Genomic DNA, 23,834 nt, shown 5'->3' on the forward strand with positions numbered 1-23,834 from the left:
TTCTCCATACATCAATTTAAGTGATAAACAGATTTTTGCTTTGATACAACATGTCATTAGCTACTAATATTTTGCATACAAATGAATTGGAATGGTATTTATATTGAATGCTGTTCCGTCGTCTAAACAAAGCTGATTTAAAAACGCCTGAAGTAGTTGAACCAGTTTAACTTTTCCGTAACGGGTGGGAGAATAAACCAGCCCACCCCCACCCCCACACACAAACGGCTACACTACCCGTCTGAACGGTACGGTTTATAAAAGGCTGCTCGGATAAAGGTGAAAAAAATCCTTTAATTATCACGCTCTTTATTATATTTTATTTGAATAAACTGGAAGGACGCGTTAGTCACAAATCTTCATCTTTCTCAAATAAGTATATGGCGGATATGACAGGCGGTGTGAGTTCTGCTCAATTACCGCCCCACCCCACCTCACCCACCCAACTCTCTGTTATAGTCCCTACACTGACCACACCACAGTCCTAGATTCCAAATATGGAATAAAATATGGAATAGACATACCCCATACCTTGCACCCTGACGTATTACTATAAATTTGGACAAAAGAAATATTCCATTTCTGACCATGAAGATGGCATATGACAAATGTGTTTATTAACCTTTTGTTCAATTCATGTATAATAATATCACAGATTTCCATTGTTTAACGTGCTGTTTGGCTTGTCTATGAATTTGTAAACAATAATTAGTCAAGGCCATAACATAATTACAATTATTGCACATCTATACATTATTAACTGGAAGTAATAATATCTTCTCGCAAACAAATTCTTATTACAAAATTCTCGCAATTCTCAATCTCTGAGAAGAGGCAGAAAAAGTCACAAGGTCATTCGGATTGTTATTTCAATTCATAACAATTCTCTGACCTTCGAGAAAAGGTGTTACATTTCATTAATATTTTGATCACAATTTAGTAAAAATACCTTGTGTGGTGAGAAAATAAGTCTCAAAACAACACCACTAGGTATATTTTCACAAAAGAAATTTAAAATCTCAATTCTAAGGATGTTATAACACGCCTTACACCAAACGCAATTGTCTTTGATTATCATTTTCTGCGTGTTCTACTACCATAATTACGTGCCTGACGTAATTGGCATATGTGTCAGGTTCTTTAAACGTTGCATGAAATGCTGTTTTATTGACATCCATCACAGTATTTGATGACGTGAATGTCTTAGTACATTGTTGCTACGTATTTTATTGTCCACGAAGGCAGCTAAAACAAATTGAAAGGTTTCAAAACTAATATTTTTCAACAGTTTTCTATTTGTTAAGAAAGCTTCAAAACAGCCGAAAAATGTTTGAGGAATCGCTCCGAGTCACGTGATAACAACGGCGGACTATCATGTCGGCGGAATCAAGTGGTTTTTTGACGCCAATATCTTTCATTTGCAAGTTCTCACATCTTAAATTTGCCAGGAAATAAAATTCAAAACATAAATACGTTATTGACATTTGATTTGAAAAAGAGTTATGAAATTTGACCTTGACTACCTTGATTAAATACAAGGCGTCAACATCTGTGGTTACGTTTAGAACACGTGCACCGTGAAGGAATCCGAAAAGAAAATTAACATGCTTTGGCTGTTTTTCTTTAGTGTTATATTAAATAGTTTAAATGGAGTGGGTGGGTCGGGGTGGAAGGGTTATATTATTTATGTAATTATTTCTTTCTTTGTTTTTTTTTATTTGTTTTCTTTTTGTTTTTTTTGTTTTTATTTTTTTTTGTTTTTTTTTTTGGGGGGGGGGGCGTCACCAAGCCAAGTTTTATGTAATGCGCCAACAATCTAATATTAACATAATCCTTATAAGACATATAAATTTCACAAAATTAAAACACTTATATGGATATACTTCTTCTGAATTTATTAACATGTTCTACGTTTCGATACGTGTACAGATATCGCTATCAAGCAATACCTGTGTGTTAATAAATTCAGAAGTAGTATATCCATATACATTGTAGGTGTTTTAAAAATCTAATATTAATCAAACAAAATTGGCAAATATCTTACAAGGGCTCTGACAAATTCAGTTAATGAAAAAAAAAAGAATCATATATTCCCTTGCCTCCAACCATTTGCTCATCTGGAGTCAATTGCACTGAGACTGGCAGCTAATTGAGGTGACCTTGGATGAATTTTCGCCGCATCAGATTAAATACCATCGATGTGTTATTGACGAACGGATAGCTAACGGTTACCCGATAGTCCTAGTCAATAAACATCAATCTTTGCACAAACATTGAACCAAATATATTAAATGGACAATCACACAGTCTCGTTTAGAGGCAAAAGTCAACATACATTTACTTTTTTTACTTGGAATAAAATAAACCAATGTAGAAATACAACGATCAAAGGTGTAACTTTTGACGAAATTTTTTTCAGAAGAAAAAAAAGGCAAATATTTTGTTAACAGGCTAAATCTATATTTGAAAATAAAACTCTGTGTTTGTCTTACAATTGTTTTTTTGGGTTGATATCAGTCTTGTCTAAAATATTGTTATAACATAATGGGGATGCGGGGGGGGGGGGGGAGGGGGCGGGGGTACAGATCAATTCAATTAGTAACCATTCTCAGTTTTTGATGAGGGTATAAGACATTTCGCAACTTTCGATTGTGGGGTTATAAAATATATTAGATGAAAAATAACTTCATATTTGACCACAGATAATTTGATGTCTTTTAATAGAAATATTTCTGAGGACTTCATAGGCATGAGTTTAACACCCCTTTAAATATATATTTAATACATATACATGCAGACTATAATAATAAATAATATGTATTCGCAAGGGTACAAATAAGGTATAATTAATTATAAAATAACTTGAAAATCTTTCAATAACCTTGTCATTTAATATACAATATATTTTTTAATATTATTACAAGAGACTATAATTCTAATATTAATTTTGGAAGCTTTACATAAAAACATAGACGTTATTAAAAATATTTTCTAGAAAAACTTTTGGGATTGTTTTCTTTTAATATGCGGCTCCACAGGTTCGTATTGTTAAGTGAGTTTGTCAATTCAATTAGACCAATATGGAAGTTCGTACAAGTGTCACGTAAACTCAACTTATGATAACTAACAGCACACATTGTCGGAAATGAATTGTGTTGCTAACAGTTCTCTCCCTTTGTTCGAAAAGTTTCATTCAACTTTTCGTCGAATATATTTTTGACAACAGACAAATGAAAACATGAGATTTAGATATAAAATCCCTTTCATATAGCGACTCTTGTTGCTGAAGTAAATAGCATACGTGATGGGGACAATGTGGATACTTTACATACTCGATATGGCCTTTTACGCGCCAGATATAATATCTTAAGTAAATACGAAATAATGGCTAAGATATTTACAACTGACCTTTTGAAGATACGAAAATATTTGTACCTCCACTTTCACTGCTTGTTGTAAAAATTCCACCGTATAGAAATTATTGTTAAAGAGCATGGGATTAAAAGTTCAGAGAAACCAAAAACGTGTGTATTACTTGTAAATAGAACTCTCAATAGTATTCATGTAAATTGTCAAAATTCTTAGAACTCCCTGTTGTCTTTATATTATATACTTTAATATACTTACCCTAAAATAACAACAGATCAAAAGAAAACCACCCAAATATCAGTATACATATGCAAAGAAACCATGGCCTCTAATTTAGTTATCTTTTACCGTTAGCTTTCCATTCAAAACACAGGTGTACAATGATACGAAAATGACGAAAATATATTGCTGCGTCTCAATTATACATAACGACGATTTCCTTGGCCATCTAGACAGCTCCATGTTCCATCTGACTGGGTGTCGAATACTTGTATTCCAAATTAACTGGGTGCCGGTATGAAATTTAAAGGGACCCCCACACCCTAAACCAGTAAGAATATAGGGAATGTTTATGCTAGTATTACACGATAAGACATGGTGCCTCTAAAGGTCAGAGAAAGACGTTGATAGTGCAATACACTTACATCATGCTTTTTCCGGCCTGGTTTTCATTTGTCAATGGTGAAAAATCTAATGACTGCATTGAGGCCTTTGAAGAGGCCTTCGCCAATTCCTTTAGATCCACTGACAATCCTTGTATATTTTTATACCGTTGAAAATATATAATGTGTTGGGAATTCATACAGAACATTTAAGATAAAGTATCACAACAACCTTCTCTTTAAAACACCTTTATCAGGGATAGTATATGTGTATAATTAATAACCATACCTATATTGATGTATGAGAGATTACACGATAAAAAACTTCAAAATATTTACCTTACCACAAGGGCTGTCATCTTGAATCAAAACTAAGAGCTTTTGATTATGAAAATTGTCAAATAATGTCGCCTGTGTTTATCATGGAGTCTCCATATATTAGATATAATGTCCGTCATAATTGCTTTCGATATGTAGTAGGTATATTGATAACTCATATTAGGTTTCGTAAAATTGGTTCTAGACCCCTAATACATTATTCATACTAGGGTTCCTACCCAGTGAAATAATTCCATTATTAACACAGTACACAATAAATTTATTATTGATATACATAGAAAAAGAAGGGAGAAAGTAGAGTGGACCCTGGGAGAATATTGAAAATGCGATGCAAGAACAAGAATAAATTAGGTTGAGTTTTGTCAACTGAGTATGATAGTACCGCAAAGATGATTGATAATACACCCGCCCACCACAATTACAAAGTCTAAATCTGATGGGTGAAAGCACGTTTTTCTTAATTCTAATGAATTAAAAATGAAACATTATAGACACACAATCCATTCTGAATGTGATCTTTGAAACGAGTGAAAATCGCTAACTGAATAAACTGTTATGTTATTTTAGTCTATTTTACTTTTCAACCTATCTACAACAATGTCTATCTAATCCATCAAAAACTTCAATCTTCTACATCAACAACATCCACCTGATGCATCATCAACAACACCAATCTTCTACATCAACAAATATAATACATCAACAACATCCGTCTGACACATAAATATTATTATTTAAAACAACCCTCTATTGTATACCCGTTTCAAATTCAAAGTAATACAATATTTATTAAAAGTATTGCATTTAAAGAGAAAACTCCTAAACAATTACATGCAAACGGATGTATAAACATCTTTATAAAAATAAATAAGTAGCCCACGGTCAAATCCATGAAACTAAAATACAATGGCTATCAAATATCAAAGGATATATGAAAATTAATAATTAAAAAATATTACTGATTCAGTGATATACAGAGTTCTTCTTACCTGATTTCAGTCTGTTCAACCTTGTGTTAAAACATCAAGCCGCTAGTCATGTATAAATTGTTTAATCCGTCAACAGTGTTCAACAAATACTTCAAGTCATCTTACAGTCAAACAACTTGTGGTGTGTCGTCAAGAACGAGTGTCATGCCAAAAGACAAGATAGCTAGCCGCCATCCATTATAAATAATGTTGTGGTCATTATTAGTATAGGGATATCTTAACTTTGAACCAATGCTGTTATCCTTACACAACTATTCAAGGGTTGATTTGATAACTGTCATTTTAAATTATGGCTTCAAATATAGTGTACCTTCATTGGTTAATTACCTTTTAAATTTAAACTAAATATTTTATTTATTACTTTGAACCAACATTGTTATCCTTACATAATAATTCAATATTTTAACAACAACTGTAATATAGAATACTAGATTCAAATGTAGCCTACCTTCATTAGTTAATTACCTTTAAATTACTTCAGAAAAAGGGGCTCCTCGTGGGTTTATGATACAATATTGTTTACTTCTTTTACATTCTGGTCAAATTTGTTTTTGATTTGTTTGTTTCCCCCAAACAACAGGGCATAATCTCTCATCTTACAGGTTCATCGTGCTGAGAAACTACGCATATATATGACGGGATGGAATGCGAAAACAGTTTGAAATAATGACCCGTAAAACGGTAAATGGTGTACAGTTACCTTTTTAAAGTTCACATGTATTCGTTTTACCTAATATATTTTCCAGTTATCAAAAAGATGTTTACAAGAATCCAAATCGAAAGAAAGAATGGGTACTATTTGGAGCGGCATGTGTCCTTGAATTAGAAAGCAATCTGTCAACAGTAAATGGTTGGATATTAATATATAGTTTGAGGGGGTTTAATATCGCGAACAACATATACATTTAGTGTATCCATTTTATACAATAACTATGAACATGCTTATAAGGCGTATAATAAACTATGCCTCGAGGTTCACCTGTATTACAGCCTGGAATATAAGCTGATCAAATATTTAAGATTTTTTCTAGTTGTATACATAAGTATACACAAAACCTTTAGAGTAACATTTGGAAGAATGGGAGGGGTGGGGTGGGGGATCTGTATGGTCATTGTCTTGGTTTACATAGTCCCTGCATTTTTGATCAGAATTCCAAAATCAGAGAAAAGTTTCACTTCACAATGAAAGATAGGTTGCCAGGCAACGAAACATACGCCCACAGCAGCTAAATCGTCCGGGCATTCTACATATTTTTAATTTTGTCGGAAATGAACATTTATAATACACTAAAATCTGATTAACATTATTAACAACTCATTAAGTAATTATCAGAAAATCATTAGAATTATTTGTTTGGCCCATGCTAACGTTTAGTAAATAAAACATTTAATATCACGGATTTAGCTGTTTAAGTTATCAAAAATCATTGAAAATCAATGTACCTATTCGTCTCAAGACCTTAAACTCTGTGTATCAATCTAAAGTCAACTGAAACAATTATATATAGGCGTAAGCACGGTGCATAAATATAAAATCAATCATATGATAACTAAAGTCTCTAAAGCATCCACACGATTTTTCAAAGTGATCAAGTGCCATAACTCTGACAGTAATTATCGGAAATCGTTGAATAATCAATAGACTTCTTCGTCTGATGACCTTAAACACCGTGTCTAAATTTAAAGTCAATCGGATATTAACTTTAGCCTCTAGGGCGTCTACAAGATTTTTCAAAGTGATCAAGGGCCACAACTCTAGCAGTAAATATCATCAGACAACGTTGAAAATCAATACGCTTCCTCGTCTCATGACCTTAAACACTGTGTATAAAACTGAAGTCAATCGGATATTAACTTTAGCCTCTAAGGCGTCCACAAGGTGCTTCAAAATGGTCAAGTACCATAACTCTGGCAGTAATTATCGGAAATCAGTGAAAATCAATATTCTTCTTCGTCTCATGACCTTAAATACTGGGTATCATTTTAAAGACAATCGGATATATAATTTAGCCTCTAGAGCGTCCACAAGATATTCCAAAGAGATCAAGGGTCATAACTCTGGCAGTAGTTAACGGAAATCGTTGGAAATCAATGTTTCTTCGTCTGATGACCTTAAACACCGTGTATAAATTTAAAGTCAATCGGATATTGACTTTCGCCTCTAGAGCGTCCACAAGAGTTTTCAAAGTGATCAAGGGCCATAACTCTGGCAGTAGTTATCGGAAATCGTTGAAAATCAATAGGATTTTTTGTCTCATGACATTAAACACTGTGTATAATTTTTAAGTCATGCAATTGTGGACGCCGGACGGACGGGGTGCGACGACAATTTACGACCACATTTCAATGTGGGCGTATAAAAAAGGCTAGAACTCCCTCTATCACAACATCGAGCGATAACTTGTCTTAACGAAATCGTATACTGCATCGTACACACGATTTCTATCTTATAAAGAGGATTAATGAAAATGTCCGATATCTATATGTGTAAATCTTAATTCAGTTTCTAAAGTCTGTTACCAACCAGAACACAAAATAGACGCAGTCGTGGGTACAGAAAAAATATATTTGCCTTTTAAACTTGCCGAACTTTGACGTATTTACAGGACAAATAGTCGACAAACTTGTGAAAAGGCCAGTTCTGGGGTTCAGGGTAAGGCATTTAACGCGGAACAGATCTCATATAGCCATCAACTCTTTGCTGATGGAAAACTGCACACTGTGTATACAAACAACGGCGTGTTTCTGGCCACTTCAACGTCCAGTTTGTCCATTCATCCATTGCTCGGACATGTGACAGACAATGCTATTGATATTTGATAGCCTTGATAGTATCTGATCACCGTGGTTAAATTGTTTATGCTCCGGGGGGAAATGGCCGTTAACCTGCCCTCGATAGTCCTCAATTCATCCGTTGAATACATCGACAAGATAAATCTGAATGAATCACTTTCAGAATCGTGAGTTTTCTGCCCCTGAGCTTTAGACGTTGTCCACTTATGGTAGATTTTTACAATCTACAACATTGAGGCGAATATCAATTTATGTTCTTTTGTCATGAGTTTTTTATTATTAAAGCTCAAATACCAATTATAGTAGTCAAATAAAAATAATTAATACAATAAGTGGTGATTTGATTAGGAAATAGGGTGTTTAGCAATGTTTCATGTACATACACCTGGTACACATTTAAGTTCAAAGCCATGATTCTTTGTGCCGTAGACTCGTAAAGTTTACTCGTTTTGATTTAGTTCATTAATTTGCAAAGCCGCAAACCAGAAATACCATTTAGTCTCCCCACTTTACTATGACGTTGATCACCTGTAGGGTAGCCTCTGGTACGCCACAATAAGACCTTGTTGAAGATTTACGATCCCTGATTCAAAGTCAGTAATTATACAAAATATCAGAAACGGCGGCTTCTGGCAAAACTCTTGATTGGGTGCAGGATTGCCTGACGATGAGGCGGTCACAACTGAAGTAAAGGATGCAACGTTGCGACAAGAAATGTGCCAGGAATAGGTGCATGACAAATCCAAATTTCCTTTTATTTTCCCAATTGTGCCACATGAAAGAACAATTTAATTTTACTGGCGTGCCATTAGTTATTGATTTTTGGGGGTGGGGTGTACTTTAGCTCCGCAAGATGTGTCATGTAATCTATGACGTACAAAAATAGATTGTTCTAGGATTATTGTGTATTGTAAGTTGGGTCTCCAGAACGAGATTGGTACGTTAAATATTTGAATTCCTTCCGATGTCTAGTGTATGTTGGTAGCATTGTGTTTTTTGTGTCAATATGTCAATGACCAATATATTATTAGATTATGTGGATAGTCATTGTCTGGTCCCTGTAATTTATAACTTTTCTTTTATCATCTAAATTCAATATTCAATTGTTGTATACTTCATTTCGCATATCCAGCGACCTGAAACTATTTACACAATGCAGTGTTTGTTAGTAGAAGTTCAATTAGTCTCAAGTAGGTCCAGTACAATTACTGTAACATTATAGATGTTCTAGTGTGATAACTAACTGAACTTTTTACTAGTTGTTGACCTGAAATTCTACCTGGGGGTATTAATGGCGGGATTTGTGCCCCATTTTCATTAACACCTACATCAATGTCGGACCGTTGAGTACAAGTTCATATATCACGATAATGAACACATGGATATTGAAGCTCGCTACAAACCTCAAGATGTTAATTCCAGTTTAGCTCAGATTACAATTCGACAAAAACGTCAAAGATTTTATGGTTTTTACCCCAATATGACAAACCTGATTTTTATCCCACTTGGAGATAGATTAATTTTCTTCTTATGGCATTTTTCACAAAGATTTGCAAAGTTTCATTTGTTTCTGGTGAATTTTAAGATGGGCTTTTGTACTGTTACAAAATGTAACAATTTCATTGCAATGGTACAGATGTATCCCGGCAGTGTTCAAAGGATTAATGATAAAAAAACTAACAATAAATTTCACTTGATCCTTCTGAAAGTCCTTTTTAACGACTATACTCAGCTGGAAGAAGCACACCACTTTTAAAAAAATCATGTATCCGCCCCTAGAATAGTATCTAAAAAAAACAATTATAAATATCGGTAGTTTTCAACAATACGACAAACAAGGGGTGGATTATGGGGTTTCGTGCTGAATTAATGAGGTCCACTACGTGTTCCTTCATAAAAGACTACCAAAATATCATAAGTTACGAATATTTACATGGAATATAATTTGTTAACTCAGTTTAAATAAATATTGAAGGATTTCTTGTACTGTTTGACCCTTATCATTATCCTTTTTTTTCAAATTTGTGTATACTTTGATCTCTTGGAGCATGACACTATAAATATTGTAATCTATGTTGGTTACGAATTCTGAAATAATATACCATTGTAATGAAGAATGAAATATTCAAGTGGACATTAGCGACAACGCAGTAGTCATGAATCTGTTAAAGGGGCATTAAGTAAGATTAGATAAAGAGCTGGCAGTTCTCGTTATAATACTTTATTAATGTTATATATAATATAATGAAAACAAAATATGCTGAAAATTTCAGTCAAATTGCTTCACTCTGAACGGGATAACGATGGGATCGAGAGTTGATTATGGTCTGGATAAGTTAATTAATGTCTAATTAATAATTTAGATAACATTTCAGGCTCAAAGACAGAACTGCAATAGGAAGATTTAGCTCTTGCATAATGCATGTTTAAAGGGGCTACTCGGATTTGCACGGCATGCTCTACAGAGCAAATTGTGATTTTGATATTCTGTTTCATTTAGTGTCGTCTACTTTTCAAATGTCAAATGGAATTCTTGTATACGACGGGCGAAACAGTAATATCACACAAAAGAATAAAAATATTTAGGGAGAAGCCGAACTTTGGCTCGAGCATCCTAATATCCCACTCTGGCTATGCCACTGCAATAGATTTTAGCGATTCGTTTGATGAGAATAATTTCTCAAGACGAAAATTGGCATTTCAATCACTAAGAATGTCTACGTGACATTCTGGCGTATTCTTTAACAAGACAAAAAATAAACCCCAACAAAACACATCCAAAGGGAATAAAAAAAAATATCGAGTTAGATAACTTAGACTACCAGTCGGCGAGCAGAGGTGAAAGCAAATCCACCACACCTGCACGGCCGTCGTTCCAGTGCTTCCTACACGGATCAATACAGTGCAAGGGAGATAACGCATGTTTCACTTCAATGGAGACAGACCGCCATTAATTTCCCCGTGGACTTCAATGTTAATTCTGGCCTCTGCCCGGCTCCAACTTTTCGCCAAATTTTCGCTGTACTGAATGTTTTTCTCTACAGACTGAGAAACAACTGGTCATAAGTATTTACCAAAACCTGACAGAAAATTGTAATTCAAACCCTCAACGTCCATTCTAGACCAAAAAATCAACAAAAATGGGCATGCAAAAGGGGAGAAAAGAGACACAGAGTGAATTGCTTTAAAAAGACGAACTACAATTTGTGGGTACCGGGATGGTGAAATTTAATGGTGGTCTGCCCCCCCCCCCCAGTCCATTCTGGATCGACCCATAGTTACTTTATCCATTGGCATTTACTATTAACTATAATACTAATTTCATGGCATAATTAGGTCCACACTCGTTTTTGTTTTGTTTCATTAAAATCATTTGGGTTTAATCTGTATAATATAAGTCGTGAAAACAACTATCTGGTCATGCCAGGTTAAATAAAATGAAAGATGATGTTTGTTTTACTAGAGAATTTCTCCAATTGATGCCTTTTAGCTCTTGATACTTTGGCCTATAAATTCGGAAATATTCACCGAAATATGGCAGAAAATATATATTAAAACCTTTCTGCCAAAACTAGAAAATCAACAAACAGAGGAAGAAAAAGGGGAAGAAAGGATTTATCTAAATAAAAACACGCATTTCATTCGTCGTATCACGAGCTTCCGAAATAAACATGTCGGTATAAATAAGTTATCAACAAGTCATTGATTATTCACACCATTTGAAAACTCAAATAAATAATAATAAATCATATCTCTCCTGTTGCTTTTTAAAAGAAGAACTGATGGATTATAATCCATGTTTTAGTGCAATATTTATTTCTCGGCCAGTCCAACAATATTCTTCTAAAACAACTTACCGGCGTGCTCGTTGAATAAAACTTGCGTCGTATTTTGTTTAAGTTTATCTCTTGTTTTTTGTTGAATTGAACGTTCATCAATAATTGCTGCAATTTCGTCAGCACAGGGTCTTCATTTTCTTTGTATCGAATTCCAATCGTCTCCATCTTGACATTATTTATCTGGTCTGATTTTCTATATTAATTCCTGCAAAATAGAATGAAATTTTTATTATTAAAATCTGTAATTACTAGTATAATGTCTTAGAGGGATATTTGCACTTTCACCAAGAACATGGGAAGAGACAAACGGGTTCAACACCCACTCGTCACAAACTATGTCATTTCATGAATCGCACGTGGTACAATTTTATTTAAATAATTCATTTGTGCTTAGGGGTTTTATTATGTCATCCATGCATAATATCAAACCGTCACACTTTGTTTCGTAAAACCTAAATGACAGCGGGAAAAATAGAAATTTATAATACATCAACTATTGATCGAGCCCACCATGTGTAGGTAGGTAAATGTAAATTATGTTTAGAAAGCTTTTCACGAGTATCGGGAAACGTAACAGTATTGACGATTTCTCATATATTATTCTTAAATATTGTGCACTGAGTAACAATATTTACCCAGCACTATAGCATTATCCATTTATGTAACTCCCCACTGACATATCTATTTACCTTAACTTGTAGACCATCCCCACTGAACACAGTGTGTAGCTTTTAATAAAGTCACCATGAAGTAGGTATTAGTCAAGGGTGCCTTTCTACAGCCATTTTAATTATAATTTTCATAGATGGAACGACTAGACCATTATTTACCAATATAATAGCGCTATTAACAACATAGTCAGTTTATTGTATATATATCAGTATATAAAAGATGAATGTCACGATTTGACAGGTAGTGTCAGGGATCTTTTTGGCCATTAAATAGCTGGTCATCTTGCACTTTATAATGGTGTACGCCTAATTATATTTCTATGTGTTTATTTAATGATGCGTAAATAATAATAGTTTAAAAACTAAACTGATGGATCATGGGGCTTGTAAATGTAAACAAAATGTAAATTACAGTTTGGGGAATTTGAAGAAAGAAACATATGACACTGTTGTAAAACATAAATAAATCCTATATTAGTATACCTATACAATATTCTATATAATGTGGACATACAAGTACAAGTTACAACCCACATCTAGGTTAATTTGGTAAATGAAATAGTTAATAATTATAACTTTTAACCAAAGTATTCATTTTTTCAATAAGTTATCACTACTGATTGTACAGCGCAGTGGACGCTTATGGCTAGCCCCCCCGGATCCATTCACTCAATCTGATATGTGCGGTTGTTTGTGATTTCTGCGTATTGTGTCTTGTCCGTAGATTTGTTTTGTGTAATTGTGTGGGGTGAACTCCATCGCGGATAAATGTGTCAAATGATCTTGTATTTTTGAGTACCGTCTATGTGTGCCAGTGTCATTAAAAAATTTGTTTCTCCCAATGGGGCGTGGGGGTGCGGAATGGTTTAACATGTGCGCTTTAAATCACGTGATCTGTCATTGGGTCAAGTAGTGTGGCTTAGATTCCCCGCTTGTGCGATCCAAGGAGTGGGGTCGCATGTAATGCAGTTTCCTGCGAATTATTGAAATAAAATTGAACCATAAATGTATCTTATTTCCGAAATGACGCCGCGTTGGCGTTGAAACCCATTTGTTTCTCTCTATCTCAATCTCTCAAACTTTATTTGTCTCTTTCTCCCAGATAATTTATATGAAGTACATTGTCAGGGGTCTTTTAGATCATCTAAATACTTGTGGTAACAATCGAATGAATGGGCGACATTGACACCGGTCATTGGAGAGACCATAATCCCTAATCCCAATAACACCCATACTGACCACGCACTTCACACAGACACTAAAAAACTAAGAACAAAGATGGTCTTTATTAAAGTCAATAATTAGTAAGCTCATGTCCAAACTGGTCCAGCTAGTATAATAGCATTGTTTCTTTACCTTCATTGATGTGAATCTTTGTTTATTTATTACTATCTATTGTTAATGTATATATAAGCTGTACTAAATACGTTATTGTTACTTATATTTTCACTCCTCTGTATACCGTTAGGTGAAAGGTGGCGATTGATACATTATAAGGTGCTAATATGTCCTCAGCATGTCGGGAATGACTAAGTGGATATGGGTCGTGGGGTTTGGACTAAATTGTGAGATTTTGAGTCTCAATGATATTTTTTCTCGACTAATGCACTCATAGTTGCTTAGAATGTTTCGTAATACCTTGGGGGATAGCTAAGTGGATATGCGTCGTGGGGTTGGACTGAATCGTAAGACATAAATTTCTGGAATCGCAATTATGTTTCTCCTCGACCCATGCACTTGGAGTTAGGTAGCATGTCTCTTAATACTTTTTAAACCACAATGATATTGCACCTCGACCCATACACCCAGAGATATACAGAAAGTGTTCTTAATGCCTATGTTAACCATGCTTTAAAATACAGAGACGAACTTATGATTAGGACTTTATTACTTCATTGTCCGATTAATAAGTAAAAGAACATAATCAGATATATATACATAAATGTATATACTTTTTTACTACATATAAGTAATTAATACCGCATTATATATCTTAGATATATTACTGTACGACGTCTATTCTCTAGAAATCAATGTGCATATATGAATACATATATTAATAGTTAATATGTATTGTCTGATCCCACCTGTACACCTGTTCAAACTCACAAACAATACATCAGAAACAATATATAGGTACTTTTCATATCTATAATTAATATATCTAGTACAAATAATAGCATCTACACAATGCACTGTATAATTGCAGATTTACTATACGCGGTATGATAGCCAGGGTTTCTCATGGTTTAATGACGGTACATTGTCTTATCTGACATAATCCTTTTAATCAAATAATAGACGGTCTTAATTAAACTCATTTCATAATAACAAATATCTATTACTACCAAGAAATGATTTTTACGTTCTATATTCACACTTAAACATGGCTTGGATTTTCAAAATGTAAATCGAGTTAGTACTAAGTTATAGAGGAACAAATTGGTTTCTGTTGAAGCCCAATTCATCATTAAAAATACCCATCACTATCAAGAAATGATTTTTTCGCAAGTGCATAGAAAAACAATTGCTTGATTTTTATTTTTGGTCTGTTGAAGTCAAGTAACTAAGTCCATATTTTATTAATGACCATAATTACATACTGGTATATATTCTATATAAATAAAATCTAAGATGTCTGTGTGTGTGTTGGCCCATCACGCTTCGTTGTCGCGATCAACCGCGACATTATGTGATATCACATTAACCAGCATGACCCCGTGAATGTTTTAGCCCATCGAATTTGGGCACCGGTCGAATTGGGCCTGGGCCCCGGGCGAATAACGCTTCGTCACCGCGCGCCCTGCCCCCTCATATTATGTGGTATCAAATTAAACAGCATGGCCCCTCGAATGTTTTAGGCCATCGAATTTTGGGACCCCAACGAATTGGTCCCCCGACGAATTTGGGCCGAGGGCGAATTTAGGCCTCGGATGAATTTGGGACCCGGGCGAAGCCGGATATCCTGCTAGTATTAAAATATTACAAACTTTGTCAAATACAGTAATCCGTTCCACGTAATATAATCGAGCTCTTTCCCACGAGAGGGGTAAATAATATTCCACATTAATGTGGATATTAGATTCGACGGTAGCTGCAATCATTTGAGAATCAAAGCAATTACAATGACATATACACAGAATATCCTCACTGACCTCATTTCCTACCATGTCGCATTATTGGTTCTTCAGGCTATAGACCCTAACCCGAGACGACATGGTCTCGCGACAATTAGGGAATTGGAAACAGATTTTTTGTTCTTGAGCTAGTAATCAACATAAATGAAATGAAATGGCGTTTAACGTCCGACTGGTCCGCCCCGATTGGACTAATAAAGACGGGTATACGCCATACTGAGTGTGCTATGAGGGAAATTTTGCCTGGACAGCGGCGCCACGGTCTACTCTTATATCGAATTCCAACTGCCAATGGATCTTTTACGTGTACACGAGACCTCGGTTTCTCGTCCCATCCGAACGGTAGACAGCAGTTCTTGTCAGGCCTTCCGCCATGCACCGCTGACAAGGGGAACCACGCCGGAAAATACCGATGAACTTTCTATGCTAACACCGGGAGCGAACCCGCGACTTTCAGACTAGCGAGACAGCGTCTTACCCACTTAGCCACCGTGGCTCCTATCTTGTTTTGTAATCCATGAAGGGGATACTGTATTTTATATCCATGAGTAACACCTATTACCGTGATCTGTTACTGAAATTTAATGGAAAATTGCTTCGAAACTTGCACTAACGTCCTGACAGACATCATGATAGAGGAACTGAAAATATAATTGTGATCGAGGTCTCCAGTCGCAAACTAACCCACACTTTTACAGTGAAGGAAACCGAAGCATGTATTAGGCTGAAATATCAAAGCAGTGTGATCAGCACTAATTTCATTCGATATGGGTAATATAAAATTTCATTTACCTGTTAAATCTCCATAAATATTACATTTTAAAAGCCTAATTCAACTGTCTTCGTCAATCTGTTCCACACTGAACATCCTCGCTGAACATGTGTATATACGTACTAGTATACTCCAAGTCATTCACTAAAACACACTTTGCTAAAAACCGGTTCACAAAATTGTCCGTGAGTAAAAACATCCGTTAAAATGTCCGATATTGTTGACTGTCACATAAAAAAGTTGAAAACACTATACATATATATATATGTCCTTTACTACCTAAGATGGTGTATAATTGACTTGTCAGCTTATTAAGACGTGTCTATCGACACCTCGACTCCTCAGACCAATAACAAACAATGTTCGCCTTCAGGTAATCCCCGTCAATTAACTATACTCACGAGCAACATAGAGTAGCCCATCGTCACACACCAGTTTCCAAACCAAGTATCGTAATAGTGAGGTGTGGGAATTAAGATTTAACAACAGACTGAACGATAATGATCGTAGACCCGATTATCCAATTGATCCCCTTATACAGAAATAAACCACGCTGTTTTCATGCATATGGTCACTGCCATTTGTTTAATAAAATTATTGTAAAATTGTCTTATCTTACTGCACACTTGTTCTTCGTTTGAACAAGATTGGTCTAAAGTCATTTAAAGTCATTTGTTGATAAATAGTTTCGCGGGACGCTGTACGGGAAGTTAGTAAATACTTGTTATTTCTATACGCTTAAACGGGTATTCTGTATATGCACCATTATTCAATTATTATTAGTGATAACTATTTTATTATATGGTATTTCGAATTACAGAAAATCATTAGTATTATGATATTTCTTTTTTTTTTCAAATTATGCCATTTATTAAGATCTATAATTCATTATTGAATATGCACTCATCCCATTGAGAGCACACGTTCCGCCTTCTTGGTCTTATAAAATGTAAATTTAAAAGAAGATGTTTTGTCAAGCTGCACAAAATCTGAGATATCGTAGACAAGAAGTTTGGGCAATCCTTGTACGCTACGAAAGAAATGTCTGAAATAACTTGATTTAACGCCCGGAAGTAATATCACCAACCATGACATTTCTTAAAATAATGAATATTTACAAAAGTGATTATCAGATATAACAAATAGGACTTATTTATTTATGTGTAAATTTCAACAAATAAAGAATGACGCACATATAACAGATGAACCATTAGATCGTTCTTTCGTTCCTTCCTTAAGGCTTAATGTCCGCTTCCACCTCGGGTGATATCTCAGACAATATTAACATGTTTAAATCACTAGAATTTATAAATAAACGCAGGCATATCAAATAAAAGAGAAAGGCGGGGGTCTTATGCGACATAAGTAAATTAATCGATGATTTAAAGAAATCGTATAATAATGAAGTCAAAAACCAAGCCTATTTTGCCTTTACACTTTGTATTGTGTTCATTAGTACAGTATTGATTTAATGACTTAAGATTTTTAAATCTCATTAAGGTGATTAGCCCTTTAAAATCTAACAACTGAATCCGTTTTGATTACTTGTTTTTTTAATTCACCCGGGGGATATTTTCGTAGCCGGCTTTAATTGTTCTTTTCTTTAAGTAGCAAATTCTGAACACAGAGTTTAAAACTTTTGAAAAAAACACACACACAATCGCGACTATTTTAATCTACAAGTGGATAAGAATAATCTATTATTCTTTGTCAATCCAGTCTCCCTCTTTTCGTCTTTGTGACATTGTATAAAAACTTCGTTCTTGACAATGGGTGTCAGTCATTGATCTGAAACACAATAAATTTCACTCTAAACCTGGGAATACAAAATATTTAGTTAGACACTAACTAAACACTACCCTAATAATTAACGAATTTTATGTAAAAGTTGATCGTGCCAAACCCATTTGTTAATAGTGAGAAACATAACCGGCACGCTTGATATTTTAAATTTTTTTAACGTAAAGCATGTAAATAGTTTACTAACACGCATAGTTGAATCATGGAAATGTTCAGGCTATTTGAACTTCTGAATGCACAAACCTCACGGGGTGGCGGCGAATGGTTAGCGCGTGCGCGTTGTATCATAAGGCCTGTTATTGAGTCAACTGGTGTGGTTTAGACTCTCTCTCTCTCTCTCTCTCTCTCTCTCGAAATCGCAAAAGGTAAGTTGTCCGCATCAGTCGGGGAACCAGCGAGGAAGACGGTGAGATAAAACTCGGCCCGTATACACGAAAATGTATCTCCCAGATTATTTTATCATGTATACCTGTTCAAGTTCACATAGTATTACAGTCATATGTCACTTTAACACGCATACTTCGTGAAATGCACATATTATTACACTAGTATATCATTTTAGCACGCATACTTGGTAGAGTTCACATATTATTACACTAATATGCCATTTTAACACGCGTAGCTGGTAAAGTTCACACAATTTTTGCACTAATATACCATTTCAACACACATACCTGGTAAAATTATTACACTAATATGTCATTTTAACACGCATACCTGGTAACGTTCAGATATTATTACATTATGTCATTTTAACATGTATACCTGGGAAATTTCACATATTGTTACTCTAATAATGACTTTGAAATAATTTGAATTTATTTGAGAAGTGCTAGTGGCATTTTTTATTTATACCATAATATGTTAGTCTCAAAATAACCGATATATTGTGGTGACAAGACATTAAACCTCTTCATCCCCTAGCAGATATGATACGAACTATTTCATTTTAATTCGTATAAATGCCGATGAATGTTTAATTCTTGATTTTTAATTTACCCACTTAGTCACGTTGTATTTTTGAGAACATTAACGACACCTAGTGATGCAGGATGGAGGGTCTGACAAGGACAGCTGTCTAGTCGTTCGGATGGAACGAAAAACCGAGGTCCCGTGTACACATTGGCGTGCACGTAAACGATCCCTTGACAGTTTGAATTTGATATAAGAGTAGGCCATAGTGCGCTGTCCGGGCAAAATTTCCCTCATAGCACACTGTATGGCGTATGCCCGTCTTCATTAGCCCAATTCGGAGCAGAACAGTAGGACGTTAAACACCATTCATTTCATTTATTATATAGAAGCAATTGAATCGCGGGGTGTATGGCGTATGGCGTATGCCCGTCTTCATTAGCCCAATTCGGAGCAGAACAGTAGGACGTTAAACACCATTCATTTCATTTATTATATAGAAACAATTGAATCGCGGGGTGTTAAAGTTCATTTTTTTTCTACCAATCGGTTGCCGTTCAAATCTTATACCGATTAGCATCCAATTAACAGTTCAACGCTAATCGTTTTTAAAGACTTCAAAGCTATTGGTTTCAAAAGAAAAACAAATAAGCCACTGAAGATTAAGTTCTTACGGATTAAAAAATCTTAACCTGAACAAGTTAAGTAACAAAAAATGTCCACGGGATTGCCAACCTTTGCTGTGTATATAGACGGAGTATTACAGGAGGATATTTTTACATGTAAGATATTGTGAATACGTATAAAAGAAACTGTGGTGAACAAGGGCAAACTTGGATGGGTTTTTTTATATAAAATGAGAATACGCGTAGTATCTAATGTGAGCTAGCACAACTTTTGATCGCTTTTAAGAAGAATCCTAAAACAGAACTTTTTATCCGACCTTTAATGAACTATTCGTTTTAAAGGTGGCCAATCTAATTCTTAACCTCTTAATGTAATTTATCACGACACCCGTTTTCTTTTCAAAATATTTGTTTCAATTTCATTCATTCTGTAATTGATATTACTTGTTGGTCCACCTATAATAAGTTTTAGCATATGTAATTTGTTGTGGACTTATTGTGGACTAAGTGTTTATTTTCTGATACAGATATGCAACAAGACTCTGTTTTCTGATACAGATATGCAATACGAGACTATTTTCTGATAAAGATATTTTGTGGGGGCCGCATAGATGATCTAATTATGTTTGAGGAACAGATTATTAATAGAATAAAGTGACATAGTTCTAAATAAAGGTTAAAACCTTTAAATCAGTCTATTATTAGACGGATATATTTAAGATTATATAATAGGATGACAAACATTGATCAATATAAGCATGTAAGTCTACATGATATGTACATAACGGTAAACACCATAGATATAGCTGGTCTAATAATATACCGGGCTCTTACAACAATGGACACGGGTATTAGCATCTTATGTAACTTCATCACTTAAACTTTTTCGCTCATCAACAAATATGACACTAAGGTCAAATAGACAAACATCTAACATAATATGTCGGATTACGGAACACATCGAATGCGACAAGCACAAAATTTTCATCTTTTACGCGCAGATCAACCATTACCACCTCCTAAAAGCAGGTGTAGATTCTTGATTCATAAGAATGTTTGCATTGTTAGCGGGGACATTGGGCAATATAATTTATCGCTTCGATCTCTCAAGGCGACACATTGGTGGGGCAGCACCTATTTTGGTCTGATTATGAAAGGAAAATTTAACAAATACCACCGATAAAAATGACACGCAAACACAGTTATGGAAGTAGAAAGCTAATTTAGATATTTGCTTTCAAAATTTGTAATCACCGTCTCCTGATTGCAGATTTAATTTCGTGATTCATAAGAGTGTTTGTATTGTTAATGAGGTTAATTGGGACACATATTTTTTTAAATTACTTAAATTGATATTAAAATGGTGTATGGATTAGTTTGTATGTTGAATTTAGCGTGTCTGGTAAAATGGTAACGGTCCGAAGGGATAGGGACTGGCCCAATCTAAAATGAATTATTACCAACCATCCACAATAATGTACTACAAACTCCATCTTATGGGGTATAATATTCTTCAGTTCATTATTTCGCTTAACGTATATTTATTTAATTCCGTTTTATTGCAACAATTGTTTGATGATGATTTGCTCTGTTTCAATTAGTTATTGTTGTTCTACGGTGGACCCGTCGTTTCACTTGCCTGCGAAATCTTATATGATATAATAGTTGTTTTGTTTGGTTTTTGGGATGTTTTTGGGGGTTTTTTTTGTTACAAATTGTAAAGCCCATCGCTATAACATTGATAGCCGGATGGACTTCCCAATAGTGCAGGTCCTGAATTAGAAAGAGGCTTGGGAGAAATATATAGATATTGCCCACAATATAATTATTTTTTCATTTGATTGACCCTAATGGTCTTCCGTAACAGCACAAACGATCCATAAAAAGGACACCGGGCGCGGCAAAAGACGGAATATTCTAGTTTTGTTGTTAATCGAAAATATGAAACTAAATTACGTGGTCATGTTAAAGTATTGGGTATTATTGTTATCAACAAGTTATGATATTATTGGATAATGTTGGAGTGTTACAGTACATGTTACTTGTCAATATCATGTCTTACCATCACTTACTGATTGACATTTATACACACAGGAGAATACAGAGATCCGATAACCTTCACTCAAACTCAATACCCAACCATCATGTGTTTCTATCTGAAGAGATAATACGATTTTTAAAATCAGTTTGATATACAATGTTTTGACACAACATCTGGTAGATTTAATTTACATAAAAATTTGGGAGTCAAGAGAAAGAAATATGATGTTTATTGCTAAAGAAAACCACCCGTTTGTGATTCAGTTTGCTTAAAGGAGCTAACTCGCTAACATTTGGGACCTAGAAATTGACACAAGTGGGTTGCAACTCATATAATACTGTAATATGAATGTATATAAACTGATATACATTCAATGGTTTCCGTTTTTACTCTAATTTCAAATCAGTTATGTTCCGCGAAATAAGTCCGCAGTCTCAATCGAATGCAAATTTCTAGCGCCTGGTTATTCCAGTCTACATACGCCGTTTGGTTTGGTGCAATATGTCTAGCTAATCCTCGAGTCTCTTGCTAGAACTGGGGCTGAAGCGCATTATGGTACACGATTCGTGTACCAATGGCAAAATGTTTATTTTGTCTTAAATATTGGATATCAGAAGCCCATCTTTTTACGGTAAGATCACAGCATCAGTGTTGATTTAAATTGACAATTAATTTGTGTTTTCAATGTTGAAGATTTTGGATGATATTGAGTTAGAGACTTAGCTACTTTAAAACTCGTTAGAAAAATACACTATGCTACTTGAATCCCCATTTTGACACGAGAGAGAGAATGAGTTTATCGTTCATTCGACACAAACTGGGTCATTTCGGGACTAACGTGGTTCGATTTTTTATTTCTATAATTCGCTTGTGCGTAGAGGTCTTTAGCAGTGGGGCGAAAAAGGAGGACCCGTAGAAAAACTACAAGGTTGAACAGGCGAAACCACGGGGAAGCGAAACCATACCACTTGACCCAGTGACAGACCTAATGATACCACGCACACGCGTTAAATTGTGCATCTATATGGGTAGATTAGTATAAATAACAACAACCAAAACACACTTTAAAGATGCACATTATTTAATTTATAAAATAAGTTCACCAAGCCAAACATAAACCGGTATCATTGTTGAGATTCTGTGACATATTCTATGTCGAAAGAAGTAATCTGCTGGATGGGTAAATGGCAATAAATGTGCTATGTGTATATCAAATATCAAACCTTAAAACATAATCATTAATATACAAAATGCAATACAATATCTAAATATACCTAGCCTAGAAATTAACAATCACAAAACAGGGAATATTCTATTATGGACACGATTAAAAAAAACAAAGCTGAATGTATTGAGAATTTTTTCTTTCACCGTTTCTCAGAATATTTGTCTATTATGAAATGCCATGAGCGGTAGGCAATGATACAATCTCATTAGTTATTTTTTTAGCCATATTTGTTATTTATTACCTTGACAACACAAGTATATGAAAAAACAGATGGTTTGTAGTAAAAACAAATACCAATCACCGGTGACTAATAATAAAGTTTTAAAACTAATAATAAACATCTCTATTGATATGGAATACGTGCGCTTGCACGCTTAAGTCTTTAGCAGTTAAAGTCGACCATACCATACCATCCCACCCCGCCCCCAACTACAAACTTGAGTTATGTATTTCTATTTCAGCATTAAATACAAAGAATCGTATTTCTCAACGAAAATATACTGCTCGTTGAATGAATAGTAATAGCCAGGATATTCTTTTCACAATGGCTATAAAGTATTTCAGCGCTGTATGTGTGTAATTACAAATTAGAGAATATAATTTGCTGAATAATTAGTTATTAAATATAATATCAATACTCAAAATTACACTAAGGCATTGGGCTCTTGAGAGATTCCTGAAATATTTGCTGTTAATATTGCACCATATTGGATAAC

General features: G+C 34.6%; 1 protein-coding gene across 2 annotated transcripts in view; it reads right to left on the reverse strand.

Moving 5' to 3' along the window:
- The window catches only part of LOC126827393 (uncharacterized), a 58,189-nt gene extending 41,392 nt beyond the window's left edge, over window positions 1-16,797 (reverse strand). Inside the window, exons 1-2 of one of the 2 annotated variants that reach the window (XM_050556689.2) lie at window positions 16,532-16,797; window positions 11,950-12,136 (exon numbers count right to left, since the gene is read on the reverse strand). In XM_050556689.2, the coding sequence (XP_050412646.1) occupies window positions 11,950-12,096 (147 nt within the window). In that variant the 5' untranslated portion in view covers window positions 12,097-12,136; window positions 16,532-16,797. Of the gene's footprint in view, window positions 1-5,299; window positions 5,400-11,949; window positions 12,137-16,531 lie in introns of those variants that run through there. The other variant, XM_050556690.2, reaches the window with a different exon arrangement.
- Between the last annotated feature and the right edge of the window lie 7,037 nt (window positions 16,798-23,834).

The sequence above is a fragment of the Patella vulgata genome, chromosome 7 (assembly GCF_932274485.2).
Source record: "Patella vulgata chromosome 7, xgPatVulg1.2, whole genome shotgun sequence".
Taxonomy (NCBI): domain Eukaryota; kingdom Metazoa; phylum Mollusca; class Gastropoda; family Patellidae; genus Patella; species Patella vulgata.